At 41.9% G+C, this 14,724-nt stretch overlaps 1 protein-coding gene across 2 annotated transcripts in view; it reads right to left on the reverse strand.

Moving 5' to 3' along the window:
• si:ch211-284e13.5 (uncharacterized protein LOC793850 homolog) overlaps positions 1–13,109 on the reverse strand; it is a 39,880-nt gene extending 26,771 nt beyond the window's left edge. For both annotated transcript variants that reach the window (XM_060912561.1, XM_060912560.1), the window contains exon 1: positions 12,219–13,109. In XM_060912561.1, coding sequence (XP_060768544.1) covers positions 12,219–12,678 — 460 coding nt within the window. In that variant the 5' untranslated portion in view covers positions 12,679–13,109. The remainder of the gene's footprint in view (positions 1–12,218) is intronic.
• Positions 13,110–14,724: the final 1,615 nt, after the last annotated feature.

Below are 14,724 nucleotides of genomic sequence, written 5' to 3' on the forward strand. Positions count from 1 at the left end.
TTAACTCCAATCGTGATATAAAAGTTCCAAATTTGACACCTGCCCGCTTCAACCGCGCTGCTGGCACACGATGTCCTTGACCCTTGTCGCCCTTAGCCAATTGGTATAATTGCGTCATTGCGTGGACCCCTCTGAGCCAAGCTTTTCCAGTACACTCAAACACATGCATACTGTACTTCGATGAATTATAACCAAAAACAAGGAAATTTGAATGATTTCCTCAAAATATTCTTGTACTCGTATATATTGTCATGTTGATGAATAAAACTTTTCAATGCATATCCCATGAAACGAGACGAGCTACTTTAGACTGGTTCCGTGCTCTCTTAGCGCCTGTGTTGCTTAGGTTGCCAGCACTAACATTTGTCGTCCGATTATCATTAAAGTTTTACTTGTCCTTGCACAGACTTTAGTCGTCTGGGACGATCGGACATGAGGTTTTTCGAGCATTGTATTAGTCTTTATTTTCTCCTGAGATATTAACTTAATTTGTTCAGATTACATTTATGAACTTGGAAAACACTTAGGATGTTCTGAACCATGGTGTTGATGATGAGACTAATAAAAATGCATCCAAAATTCACCATGTATTTAAAGCATATACGCAGATCCATGTCCTCACTTTCGTTTATAAATGCCTTGAGACCTCAAGAATGGCACAGGAATAGTTTTAAGCGTGAACAATAAATCTAATATAGTAATTTTTACGATTAAAGTGATTCATATAGGTAGCGGTCTGAGCAAATGACCTTGACGTCCGTAATGTCACAGCAGGAAGTCTATTGGTCTCATCGCCATTTCCGCTATACTAAAACACAGAGCTGACTGCAACTCCGATCCTCCATTTTGAGATAATTTATCGCCATGCCACGTAGATGTGTTTTTGGCCGATGCAGCAACATGCATTCACGGCCCAAGAATGTTCAAACTGCAAAGATTTGGACGCATTTTACAAGTTGTTCACGGGCACATTGGGCGGCTATGAAGTGGTCTCTCCTCTGCTCTGCACATTTTACTGAAGACTCGTACGAGACCTCTGATCTGTTGAGGAGCGTTGGCTATAAGCCCGTATTGAAAGAGGGTGCAGTACCAACAATTAAAGAAAACTACAAGAAAAGTATTTATTTATTTATAAGGAACACGAGTTCAGTTGCACCAGTCCTCCCGGAATGAGCCGAGGGTTGTTGCTAAAACCTGGGATGGAATGGGACGGGACATATTGCTCGGGCAGTGACTTCCCCGCAGTTGTTGCTAAAACCGGTGACATCCCGTTCTGTCCCAGATTTTAGTCATTGCCTGAGCCGAGCAGTAATGGCGGAATACACAGTATGAAGAAAAACAGTGAATGAATCGACCAGCCGTCTTATTTCTAAACTGGATGTTGCTGCCATCTCGCCCTTGCGTGGAAGAAGCGAATGAACGGAGAACTGAAAGTCAGATTGTTTCAAAACAATCGACCACAAGATTGGCCTTCAAGAAGCGAGAACACAGACGGGTAAGCTCTGACTCTCATTTGGATTAAAAAAAAAAAAAAAAAAAAACCCCATTTACCTGCATTTAGATTAACACATGTAACTTGTGCGTTTAAGTTACCGGTATAAGATTATTTATTTTGCTTCAGAATGTGATTGTCTCAGTTTATCTGATTATTTAATTAGCCTTTTACGTTTTATCAGTGAAAATGCATGCATGTACATGTACCGGTATGTTGCACAAGTTATAAACACCCATCCTGTTTTAATGAGAGTCAACCCACAATCAATGAAATCAAATCAGTCTTAGTTGAGCAAGTCAGTAACGGTATTTCTTACTTTTATTTATTTATATGACTTTGGTCTATAGCTGTCAAAGGCCTCGGGCTTAAAACCGGTTACGGGCAATTCCATGTAAATGTCAACCTCACCATGCAAAAAATCAAAACCACTCCCAGAGATCTCACCTAGGCCTGTATTTTACAGATGTGAATAAGTTGAACCAATTTGTAACCAACCTAATATGTCACTGTCAGTCTTTCTTTCTTATAATGTAAACCCCAAGCTAAAATCAACTTTGATCATGTACAATTCTATATTATTGCCACAAGCCACAGAAATGTATGCTAAAATCCACAAAACAGCAAAACAATAGCCATCCTAAATATTAAGAACTTTGATAGTTTTAGCTGATATTTAGAGAGTTTTTCAAAGGGTTATGGTGGTTAAATTGCTGATTTTCTAAACATATGCCATGTCTATTTCAGACGCGTCACATCCATAACGGAATTTCGTCACATCCATAACGCTGACTTTTCCTTCCGAAACTCTGCATGAAATACAAAATATTTTAAACAAAGATTTTTTAATATTCACCTTGGACCCCTCTATCAAATGGATATCTCCATTTCGACATTAGGTTTACAATTTCACAGAGTTTGATAAAAATGTACAGTCACCCAAGAAAAGTGATACTTTTTCTGTCACATCCATAACGCATCTTTTATTGGCATTTTCTGGCATGCCCTAGATGTACTATGGGAATTGTTCTTGTTCTATCACTTCTCCAGTATGGTACAGCCTTAAAATATGCAACACCTGTTTAAATACTGGGAGACAATAAAACATGCACTGGGTCATTTGTTGCCATTTTGAATTCAAGTGTCACGTCCATAACGCTGGAATTGCTCATACTGCAGTGATGTCACGCACTCAGGGCTGGCTGGCTCAGCGGGGCAGCTCCAATGCCAACTTTGCGGTCGATTTTAACTCAAATATATATATTTTATTCCCATTTATACAGCATACAGGAGTCAAGGATGGAGATACTATCCACTCAGAAAGTTATTTAAAAATAAGAGTTCTGCGCATCTCCTTTAAAAACCGGTTTCAGTCAGTTGAGTATTCAGAAGAAAGCAAGCACAACTTTATTCATCACACACTTGTGAAATTCCTCTCTGCATTTAACCCATCTGAAGCAGTGAACACACACTTGAGCAATGAGCGCGCACACACACATACCCAGAGCAGTGGGCAGCCACGCTAACAGCGCCCAGGGAGCAGTTGGGAGTTAAGTGCCTCGCTCAAGGGCACCTCAGCCCAAGGCCGTCCCATATTAACCTAACCGCATGTCTTTGGACTTCAGAGGTGGACAGTAACGAAGTACATTTACTTGAGTACTGTACTTAAGTACACTTTGAGTATCTGTACTTTACTTGAGTATTAATTTTTTGGGAAACTTATGACTTTAACTTCACTACATTTGAAAGACAAATATTGTACTTTTCACTCCACTACATTTCTGTCAAGGTCCTCGTTACTATGAAGCGGCTGGATGTTTTTTTCCCTTTTCTTTTCTAAAAAATGATTGTTTTTTTCCCAGGTGACACTGAAACAGCCGATCAGTAATCACTAGGCTCACATCCATAGACTGCATAAAGTCAAGTTCAGTGATTTCTCAGCAGCGTTATTTAAACACGATCAGTTGATGGCAGAATGGAAGGAGGCGGTTCTTCTGAGGAATGCATGCACTCATGGCCCATGAACCCATGTTTCAGTTTTCTGAAAGGAATAAAGATTCATTTTGTTTTAAATGTTTGCTGAAAACAATCCACATCACGGCCTACAAAAACTCGCCATCCAACCTGCAGAAGCATATTGAGGTATGTAAATGTTTTATTCCAAGAGAAAGCTTGCAGTGAAGTTGTCTGTGCTTTTAGAGCTAGCGATAACATTGAAATAGCTATGCAGTCTGGTTAGTCAAATGACTTTCTATGGATTTGCTCACCAAGTTGCCATTGCCTTGTCCATGGCTAACGTTAACACAGTTAGTTAACTTGGACACTGTTAGTTAGCATGTAAAAACAGAGTTACGCTAAGATGAATAACGTTAACTTATCTGAAGTCCTTTCAGAAATGTTTTAGCATAATCTTGCCAAATAAACAGAATGTAGAAATCTTTCTTTTCTAGTAACGTTTGTGACCCGATATGATTTCGAGTCTGAAAAGAGTTTGCTAGCATGTCAGGTGGAGCTTCACTGACTAGCTAGCTTAACATTAAACCACCATGATGCACAGCATGCGTTCATTTTGTAAATCCAGTAAATCCAGTCGGTTGCTTCAAAGGCATTAGGTTTTGTAAGCATTGTGGCAATAATAACAATGCGCTGACAGAAAATGTACTTTTAATACTTAAGTATTTTTAAAAGCAAGTACTTCAGTACTTTAACTTACAGGGTGTCTGCAGGCTTGAACAAGTTCAATTTAAGACTTTTTAAGACCATAGCAGGTTAAAGACTTATGCCGCACAAAAAAAAAAAAAGAAAATTGGGAGAGCCTGAATTACTTTCGAAATAAAATTTATCATCATTCACCAATGAACTCATTACATCCCTAGGGTGCGCTCCTGCATTAATGAGGAACTAAGTTGCAGTGGAGCCAAAGACATCCCGCAAATCACTTGAGGATGAGGCATTCGATTCCGTACGGTTTGCATGTTGTAGCGTTACAGTTCGCACGGAGTTAGCTGATACACCGTCTCGAGATGTGCTTGGACCTGACAACGGTGATCAAAATTGAGTGATGGCATGCGATTGTTGCAGACTTTTATGGGCAGCCTGGTGCTTCTCCGCTTTCGAGTGTGATTCCGGTGCCTTTACACCCAGGGTGCTGAGTTTGAGTGTTCTTTTGCACAATGTGCATTACGCCTCAAACGGATTGTTTGGTACACGTTTTAACCAGTCTACGAAATCATTGCATTCAAGCCAGCAGTCGTTAAACTTGCATTTGCCCATTTTGCTACAAACCGTGACAATAGGGCTGTGCGATATGGGAAAAAATGAATATCCCGATACATTTTCTCCATTTCACGATATACGATATATTAGGGCTGCACAATTAATCGAATTTAATCGAAAAATCACGATTTTGGCTGCCATGATTAAATTAAAATCGCGATTTATTTCCATTTAAAACGCGAGCTCTGCTGCATATCTGATCAAGCACTTTTTGACCAATACTCCGCCAAACCATTAGGGGGCGAACCGACGCATGTAAGGTTTCATTACTCCGCCTAAATAAGCAAGCAAGCCAAGTGCAGTGTTGCCAGATTGGGCGGCTTTAAGTGCATTTTGGCGGGTTTTGAACATATTTTGAGCTGGAAAACATCAGCAGCATCTGGCAACACTGGCCAAGTGCGCAGAGCTTCAGTGCGGCGGTATCTTCTTCAAGGGGTGATAGCGTGAGAGTAGGTAACAGATTGAGGTGAGAGAGAAAAGCTAACTATGTCGGAACAACAGACTATTTAGCACTGGAGGCAATGCTGTGACCTGCCTTCGCTCATGTTTAAAGCCAGAGCATGTTGATAGGCTGGTCTTTCTAGCTAAAAACTTGTAGGCCTCAGTATAATGCTATGTAATTGAGTTTTCAGTTCCTTCATCCTGTAATTTCTTGGATAAATTTCATTTATTTGTCATTTGGAAATCAGAATTTCTCTTTTAAATTTCATTCTGCACTGAAAGCTGTTCATATTGTTTGTTTGAATATAGTGAAATAAAATTTAAGTGATTTCCCTAACATCAAGAATAATCATGATTAATAATCGCAATTACAATTTTGATCAAGATAATCGTGATTATCATTTTTTCCATAATCGTGCAGCCCTACGATATATATCTTGATATATTTAAATCTCCTCTAAAGGACCCCATAAAATCTAACTTTTACTCTTTACTGTTTTCACTCCAATCCCTGCAGATTAAATAACATTCTTGGTTAACTTTACAGGTGGTTTTCAACAACACATTTTAAATTTTCATGTTAGTGATTAATCACAATTGAATTGAAATAAGACTATTTTTATTCAACAAAGATGTGGCACAAACTGCAAAAACAATCTTGAAAATTGCAACAAAGGGGCAACACAATACAGAGCTGCTCAGAGCTCGAATCAGTAAAGTGCAAGATCAACACTGAGAAAGACATTTAGCCTAAATTAAAGTGCTCATTCATTAAATTATTTTAAAAAATAGATCTCCAAGTTATTAACCTGACTACTGAGAACCACTGGAACATTCACAATAGAGAGAGAGAGATTGAGGGAGAGAAGAGAGAGATCTGCAAAACATCATTTTTCTCTTTGCACACTTTTGAACTGAATGTTTTCTGGCTCCGCCTCTCAGATGTGTATAATTCCGGTATTGCCTTCTCTGTAAAATGTCTGCGACCAGGCAACTCATATTTGGGATCGAGTGTGTTTAGTAATTTTTGGAAGCCTGTTTTTTTCCACTATACTAACTGGGATCATGTCTTCGGCAATGAAGTTAGTGATTGCATCCGTTATAGCTCTCCATCTCTGACTCGTTTTCTCATATGGGGTGGCTTTAGAGAACGAGGCCACTATGGTCATTTGTTTAGCTCGTGGGCAAGTAGTTCGGAGTTTAAGAGACTCTTCATACTGTACCGGGTGAGTTTATGGAACATATTTGTCGTGCTGCTGCCTTTCGTGATGACAGGTTTTTTTTGCACACTTTACAAACTGGCATTTGCTGTTCCACGTCCTCCTCACGATATCCAAAAAAATGCCAGATGACTGACCCCTTACTAGTTCTTTTAGGAACCAATTTGTCCGCTTCCATTTTTAATTTGTCGCTGAAATTGACAGAGCTTACACGGTAGCCTACGCAACACCGGCGATTGCACGAACTGAGTCAGCACTGTAAACAGGAACCAGGAAATCTTCCCGCCCGCAGTGTTGCCAGATACTGCTGACGTTTTCCAGCCCAAAATATGTTCAAAACCCGCCAAAACGCACTTAAAACCGTCCAATCTGGCAACACAACCGAAACTAGAAAATTTTCCCGGAAGTTCCTTTCAGCACCGAGATGTCGCCCGGGATTGGTTGGCGAGTGCGTGACGTTATTGTTTTCTTTACCCTTAAGGCCTCTGCATGCTCGTGCGACAAGGCTTTCGCAGATAGCTTTTCGCAGACAGTTGTAATTTATTGTTGAGCGGGGAGTAAAGGCGTGCGCGATGTTATTCACCGGCACAACGCAAGGGGGCGCGAAGTCGCTAGGAGTAGTTGGTGGGTGTGGTTAGTGGAGTGTTTATCCTCCGGTTACTTATAATGACTAGAACTTTTTTTTTTATAATGACTAGAACTGGAGTCGAATAGATGTACGTACTTCCTCAATCAACCGCTCTTCATGCTGCTCCATCTTCGCTCGTGTTTTTAAAAATGCCAGCCGTGAAAACAAAACAAACCAGGAAAGTAGGGAAGCGGAAGTGCGTGTACAGCGGATGTAGAGTGGACCAATCAGAGCCCTCTTGTCTGCGGCGCTGTCTGCGAGGCTTCTGCGGTGGTCACAATTTTTGGGAGGTGCGCGCAGAGCGTCTGCGAAGGTGGGGGGGCTACGCAGACACTGTCTGCGACGCTATCTGCGAGGACTGGGTTGTCAGCATAAATTGGCCTTTAGGCAGCCTCTCATGTTACTGCCTGAGGGACAGGGAGAAAACCACCGGGAAATGTTTTAAACACACACAACAAACACGAAACGAACGCAAGTCGGAAGATGACCATAAAATACTCGATAGTTACGATATAATAATTTTATGTATCGCACACAGAATTTTCGGCGATATATCGAGTATATGCGATATATCGAACAGCCCTAAGCTAGAACCATGCCCAGTTGCAGCCCTATTTGGAGTCCTACCAGATACAATTAAACTATCCAGGTCTAAATCTGATTTTGTTGCATTTCTTTTACTTATTGCCAAGCGTTTAATATTAATATGCTGGAAAGCCCAGCACCCACCCTCACACACGCTCTGGATAAGAGATACCTTAAAGGGCATATCACGGGTAAATTCAGGAGCAAGATCAATGTAATTCTCCTATTTTATATTAAACTTTGGTCAAATATCTGTAACATTCTGCATTCTCTGCAATTTTTTTACCTTGCGCAATACCAGAAAAATTCAGTTGAAATCGAGCCATTTAAGGCGAATTGGTCCGCCTCTGAAAAAACTTTGCATTTGGATTTCCCAGCAAACATTGATTTTCGTGACGTCATCTGCGGGACACCTCCTTCTGAATCCTACGTCAGCGCTGGTTTGTTTATGAGAAAAAGACCTGGTGGTTTTCTGCAAATTTCTTCACCGCTATCACGTAACTATTAAAATGGTTAACAGATGTATCATAGGAGGGTGTCGCAAAACCAATCTTGATGGGATTAGTACTCAGTTTCCTAAAAGACCGGGCAATGAGAGAGAAATGGGAGCGCTTGGTCTACACAGGCTGTGCACTGAAACCGTGCAAAGCTCGCACAGCCTGCTGGCGCTTCCGCAGGTAACGTCACGATTCTAGCTCCAGGCTCCCTTGGGATTTTTCCAGATGCGTTTTGTTATTTTATTTTTTTCTGCTGTAGACAGATAGCCTTGTGCAAAATTACCCTTCTGGATGAGTATGTAAAGGGACATACTTTCATATAAAAAAAAACAAAAACACGAAATTGGTCCAGAATATGCACTTTAATGTTTTCAAAACTAGAAAAGATTAGGCACCTAGTGCGAGGTGCTGTATCTAAATTTGACAAACTCTGGCAGCCTTTCCTCCTGTATGTGGATTCCCTTGTCCTGCAGCCTCCAGATTTGCCATGAAATGTCCAATATGTCTTGATGGCCTACTATTTACCTTGGCTCCCTTTTTTGTTTTTGATTTTATTTTTCATTTTTTGTTTTCTTTCCCTTCTGATTTTTATACAGCCTGGACAGGGTGGGTTAATGGGTGGTAAGTGGGCGGGTAGAGTAGGGTGGATAGGTGGGAGTGGGGTTTGGTTTATTGTGGCCAAAAAAGCCCAACAGCGTCTGTACTTCCTCTGCAAACTGAGGAGAACAAGAGTCCCGGCCCCCATCATGCAGACATTCTACAGAGGCACCATCGAGAACATCCTAACCAGCTGCATCACCGTGTCCTGCTGCAAGACTCTGCAGCGCATCGTGAGAGCAGCTGAGAGGATCATTGGTGTCTCTCCCTTCTTTAATGGATATCTATAACTCCCGCCTCACCCGCAAAGCCATCAGGATTGCAGGTGACCCCACCCACCCATCCATCCATCTATCTATCTCACAGCCTCTTCAGTCTGCTGCCGTCGGGGAGGAGACTGCGGAGTCTCCGGGCCAAAACCAGCAGGCTCAAGAACAATTTCTTTCACCGGGCGGTCAGGAGGCTCAACTCCCTCCCTGTTCTGCCCCTCCTCCTCCTGCTACAGATTCTGCTCGCACACACCCCTGCCCCCCCTTCAGCATTTGACATGTCACCCTCACAGTCCTCCCCCAACACACACACACACACACACTCTCAACGTTCATTAACACACTGAACTCAGGGACTGCACATTTCACTTTACCTTGCTCATTTGCACTATTCCGCACTACCTCACCTTAACAGCCATTAGTTTATTCTGCTTATTTAATGTTTACCTGCTATCAGCGCTCGAAACTAACGGTGTCCCGATGTCCCGGGGACCATAAAAAATGTCATCGGGACACAAAATTATCATATCTGGGACAATCCCGGGACAATGGAAAAAAATAGATCTAGAAAAAAAGTTCTACATTAATATTATTTACAAAGCCGTAACACATACGTAGACATTCACCTAATTTGTCAATTTTAATTTTAAAACGTTAACAGCGAAAAATACATAGTAGCTACACTTTCGATGCACCTGCATCCGTAGGCTACAGAGCAGCGCATTCTGTTCTAGAATCTTCGGCCGGTGTCCGCATTATATGGACTTGGAATGGAATTGCTAGCGCACACGCTGCGCCGACTCTTGCCAGAACAAAAATGCTGAAGTGGTTGAAGCGGACCGACCGCGGGGAAGAAACTGAAAGCCCAGACATAACGTCTCCGGGACCTTCAGGATCCAAAGTGTCATCGCCTGGTCTGCAGGCAACGCTAGCAACTGAATAAACTGAATCAACACTGTTAGACACGTTATAAAATACAACAGGAATGATATGGATGATATTGACGGAAGATACCGTTCAACAGAATAAGTGAGTTTTCTTGGTGTCTTTCTAGTTCAGAAAGTTTAGTCAGTCAGCAGCACAGCTAGGCTCGGACCTGCCACTATGCTGATGTTGCTAACGTTTGCACCCGGCAGCGAAAGTTCATAAACTGGATAACGGAAAGTTCATAAAAATGGATAACGGAAAGTTCATAAAAATGGATAACGGTAATGGATAACGGAAAGTTCATGAAAATGGATAACGGTAATGGATAACGGAAAGTTCATAAAAATGGATAACGGTAATGGTGAAAATTATAAGTTGGCCTTATAAGTGCCAACAGATATTCAAGGTATAAGTAGATGAAATGAACATAAAAGGGGTCTGATTCTCAACTAAAGTGTACTGCAGATGTAGGGAGTTGAAACATTTTCTGAATGAGCTAGTTGGCCCCTTTAAATAAACGGGTATCTATTCATACAGTGAGATCGCCAAAGTTTAATAAACTGAAAATGCAATAACTAATTTTGAAGTAGATGATGTATTGGACATGTGTCGCTTGTGTCTTGTGACTTATTGTAAAAATGATATAAAGGGTTCAAAATTGCATAGTTACAAATATAATAGTAACTTCATATGATAATATTAACCACTGGTTATTTCAGAGAGGAAAAAATGGGGACACTATTGCTTCCATTCGGGACAATACAACACAGAATTCGGGACCACTGGGGGACACAAAGAAAAAAAGTTAATTTCGAGCCCTGCCTGCTATACCTCAAGTGCCCTTGACTGTTTATTTGCTCCAATTTATATGAGTGTTTAGTCTATGTCTAGTTCTTATCTAGAGTGTTTATACTGTTTATTTCAATTATTCTATCTTTATTTATTGCATCGCCTGTTTGCACCATGGGCAGAGCATTTTTTAACATGGTTACCAAATGGTCTCCCAGTGGCCAGATTTGGTCTCCTAGTCAATGCCAAACCAGCTTCACTGGGAGACCAAATTTTAAACCAAGTTATGTCTTATCATTTGGTTCAATCAGTTGCAATTAATTAACCAAGTACCATGTAAGTATACATTTAACAAGGAAAACGAAGATCTATGTTATAAGATATACACACAAGATCATGTTGGTTAGGAAAAACAAAAAAATTTGGTTACGGAGATGGCTGATGTCAGAATCCAATGTCATTACTGTGTAACTTTGACATAACATTTGTGCTTGGTAATTGCTCTTGATAGCTGTGTAGTCACTGTAGTGTGTTTGTCTGTATGGTGATTGGTGAACCATTTTGCATCACAGAATATGCCACAGCGGTGCAGCCGCATGGACTCTGGGGCCTGTGATTGTATTGCCCAGACCAGTTGGTCTCCTAGTGGAAAATCCTTAAAAAAATGCGCTGACCGTGGGTCAGAAAGGACTGAAATTTCATTAGTGCTGTATGTCGAGCATGTATAGTAGGGTGCATCAGTTGCCCCCTAAAAATGAAAAGTTCCTCCGATCATGATGCATTTTTGTTTTTATGTTCCTTTTGGTAAGAAAACACACTGGGTGAAATATTTTGACAAAATTCAAAAGTTTAATGGTGGCACCACGAGCTCAAAGTTATGGAAAAAGCTGCTATTTTATGACTTTTATGACAAAATTTCGATCACTTTTCATGAAACATTATGGCACCTTATAGAGTAGACCAAATATCTTAGATACACATTTTTAGTGCATATTCTAAATATATTATCAAGCACAGTTTGAGTTTTAGCTGTTCATTGAATCATCGTTCAACTACTTTTAAACAGTACAAATGTATTATGAATCACATTAATGCTTCTCAATCCCTTGCAAAGGTTCTTAACATGATCTCTGGCTCACAAGAAATCAATAAATGGAGTCCAACATTGCGATTCAAACCTTACGCGAAAACATAAAATAAGAGTTTTTTGGCAAAAAATGAACCTCATGGTTTCACCATTAGACTTTTGAATATGGTCAAAAAATTTTACAGGATGTCTTTATTGGTGAAAAGGAACACCCAGACAAAAATGCATCAGATTTTATGAAAGTGAGGGCAACTGATGCACCCTAATGTATAGCATATTTGACAAAGTTGACTTGACTTGATTCTTATTAGATTTTCTGTTGTATTGTTATGGAATGGCTCTCTATTTATTTTATACCTTGAAAAAAAAAAACAAACAAAAATATTCTGCTTCCCAGGCTCAGACCTCACCTTCCTGTGACTGGTGTTCAGACTGCTCTGCTGATAGATTCGGTTTAACGTCCTGCGCGCACTCGATCTTGCAAAACGGTTCCGTGCCACGCGCATACGAATCACCGGGGGCGTCTTTGTGCGTCCGGTTGACGTCCAGCGAGGAATCGATTCGTGGTGCGGACGGAACCGGGTTCGTGTTCACGGCGATGTCGCGCGTCTGGCGGGTCCGGGCAGCGCGCAGCTCCGTCTGCGCCAGACTCAGCCTGGTCTGGAGGTTCCGGTTCGCCAGCAGGGTTTTGTGCAGGTGCTCGCGCACATCACGGAAAGCTTTCCCGACCAGTTTGGACACCTCGACCACCGCGAGCTCTCCAGCGACACCGAAGGCGCTTTGGATGCTCGCCGTGAGCTCATCATGGAAGGAAATAGACAGTTCGGCGCACAGACCCGAGTTGGATAAACTTTCGTGGTTGTGCGCCATAACCGCGCTCAGTAACGACACAGAGCAAAGCAGCCTCGTCCTCCCCGGTGAAACAATACGCTAGTTAATAACCTACCGGCATACCAACCCGGCACAGCGCTTTTCTTCACAGAAAACAAAGTAGGCTCTTCTTATTTCTCACCCGGAACCAGAACCTCGGACCCCACCGCGTCTGAAACCGAATGCAGCCTCAACTTTACCTCAGTCTTTCATTCTGCTAAGTTGACCAGCTAGCAACAAACCGGGTAACACATTTCACTCGGTTTCTCCTCACAGTCCGTCTTCCTGAAAGCCTGAAACTCGACCAACACTCCCGAATAAACCGAAGATTTGCTTTTTAAAGCACAAACCGTCAAAATCGCGTTGTATTAATTCATATTTACATTGTGTGACGCGTTTAGCTCATCACTTCCTCCTCCCAGGACGTTGGGGTTTTTTTTTCCCTCGACATGTCCCGCCTCCTGCTCTGTGATTGGCTAATGTGAACTCATAAAATGTCAATCAAATGGCTGTCTCTGTATCTGTATAACATAATTGATAAACTTTGTAAATGAATATCTCATCTCATTATCTCACTCTTAGAAAATAAAGTACATTACTGTACCTCTTGGGGGTACAATGGCTTGTCACTAAAACAGCAATCTGGTTAGCACTGTCGCCTCACAGCAAGAAGGTCCGGGTTCGAGCCCCGTGACCGGCGAGGGCCTTTCTGTGCGGAGTTTGCATGTTCTCCTCGTGTCCGCGTGGGTTTCCTCCGGGTGCTCCGGTTTCCCCCACAGTCCAAAGACATGCAGGTTAGGTTAACTGGTGACTCTAAATTGACCGTAGGTGTGAATGTGAGTGCGAATGGTTGTCTGTGTCTATGTGTCAGCCCTGTGATGACCTGGCGACTTGTCCAGGGTGTACCCCGCCTTTCGCCTGTAGTCAGCTTGGATAGGCTCCAGCTTGCCTGCGACCCTGTAGAACAGGATAAAGCGGCTAGAGATAATGAGATGAGATGAGATAGTTACCTTGAGGTCCATTCATGAGCCCTAGGGGGATACAATAGTGTAGACTGTACCTTGGGGGACAGAAATGGACTCCTATTGTACCCCTATTTCCAACACTACTACTACTACTAATAATAATAATGCGGGGCGGTACGGTGGTGTAGTGGTTAGCGCTGTCGCCTCACAGCAAGAAGGTCCTGTGTTCGAGCCCAGCAGCCGACGAGGGCTTTTCTGTGTGGAGTTTGCATGTTCTCCCCGTGTCCGCGTGGGTTTCCTCCGGGTGCTCCGGTTTCCCCCACAGTCCAAAGACATGCAGGTTAGGTTAACTGGTGACTCTAAATTGACCGTAGGTGTGAATGTGAGTGTGAATGATTGTCTTTGTCTATGTGTCAGCCCTGTGATGACCTGGCGACTTGGCCAGGGTGTACCCCACCTTTCGCCCATAGTCAGCTGGGATAGGCTCCAGCTCGCCTGTAGAATAGGATAAGCAAGCGGCTACAGATAATTGATGGATGGGATGGATAATAATAAAAATAAATATTTGTAAATAGGCTGAATGTTTAATTAGTCTGTGTAAATGAATTTTATTCTGCCTATATTTAACAGTTATTCCACGAAATCGAGTTGTACATGAGCTGATAGCTGATGAGGTGCATAGCGTTGAGTTGGCTATAAGCCATGTATGATGAGATTGATTGGAATAACTGTTTTATTCTATCCATAGTCACTGGATTTTGAGGAACAGAGCATTTTTATTTTTAGCAAATTTGATAAAAAAAAATCATGTATGTCTTATATAAAAAATACGTCAGATGAAATAATTTCCTCTTAGAATGTAAATAAGCCAGCGAAATAACAGTAGCAATTTGTGAAAAATGCAAAAATAATAATTCTTAAAAAAAAAGAAAGATATATTCTTACCATGGTGGTGTAGTGGTTAGCACTGTCACCTCACGGCAAGAAGGTCCTGGGTTTGAGCCCAGCAGCCGATAAGGGTCTTTCTGTGTGGAGTTTACATGTTGTCCCCATGTCGGTGCGGGTTTCCTCCGGGTGCTCC

This window comes from Neoarius graeffei, chromosome 28, assembly GCF_027579695.1.
Source record: "Neoarius graeffei isolate fNeoGra1 chromosome 28, fNeoGra1.pri, whole genome shotgun sequence".
Classification (NCBI taxonomy): domain Eukaryota; kingdom Metazoa; phylum Chordata; class Actinopteri; order Siluriformes; family Ariidae; genus Neoarius; species Neoarius graeffei.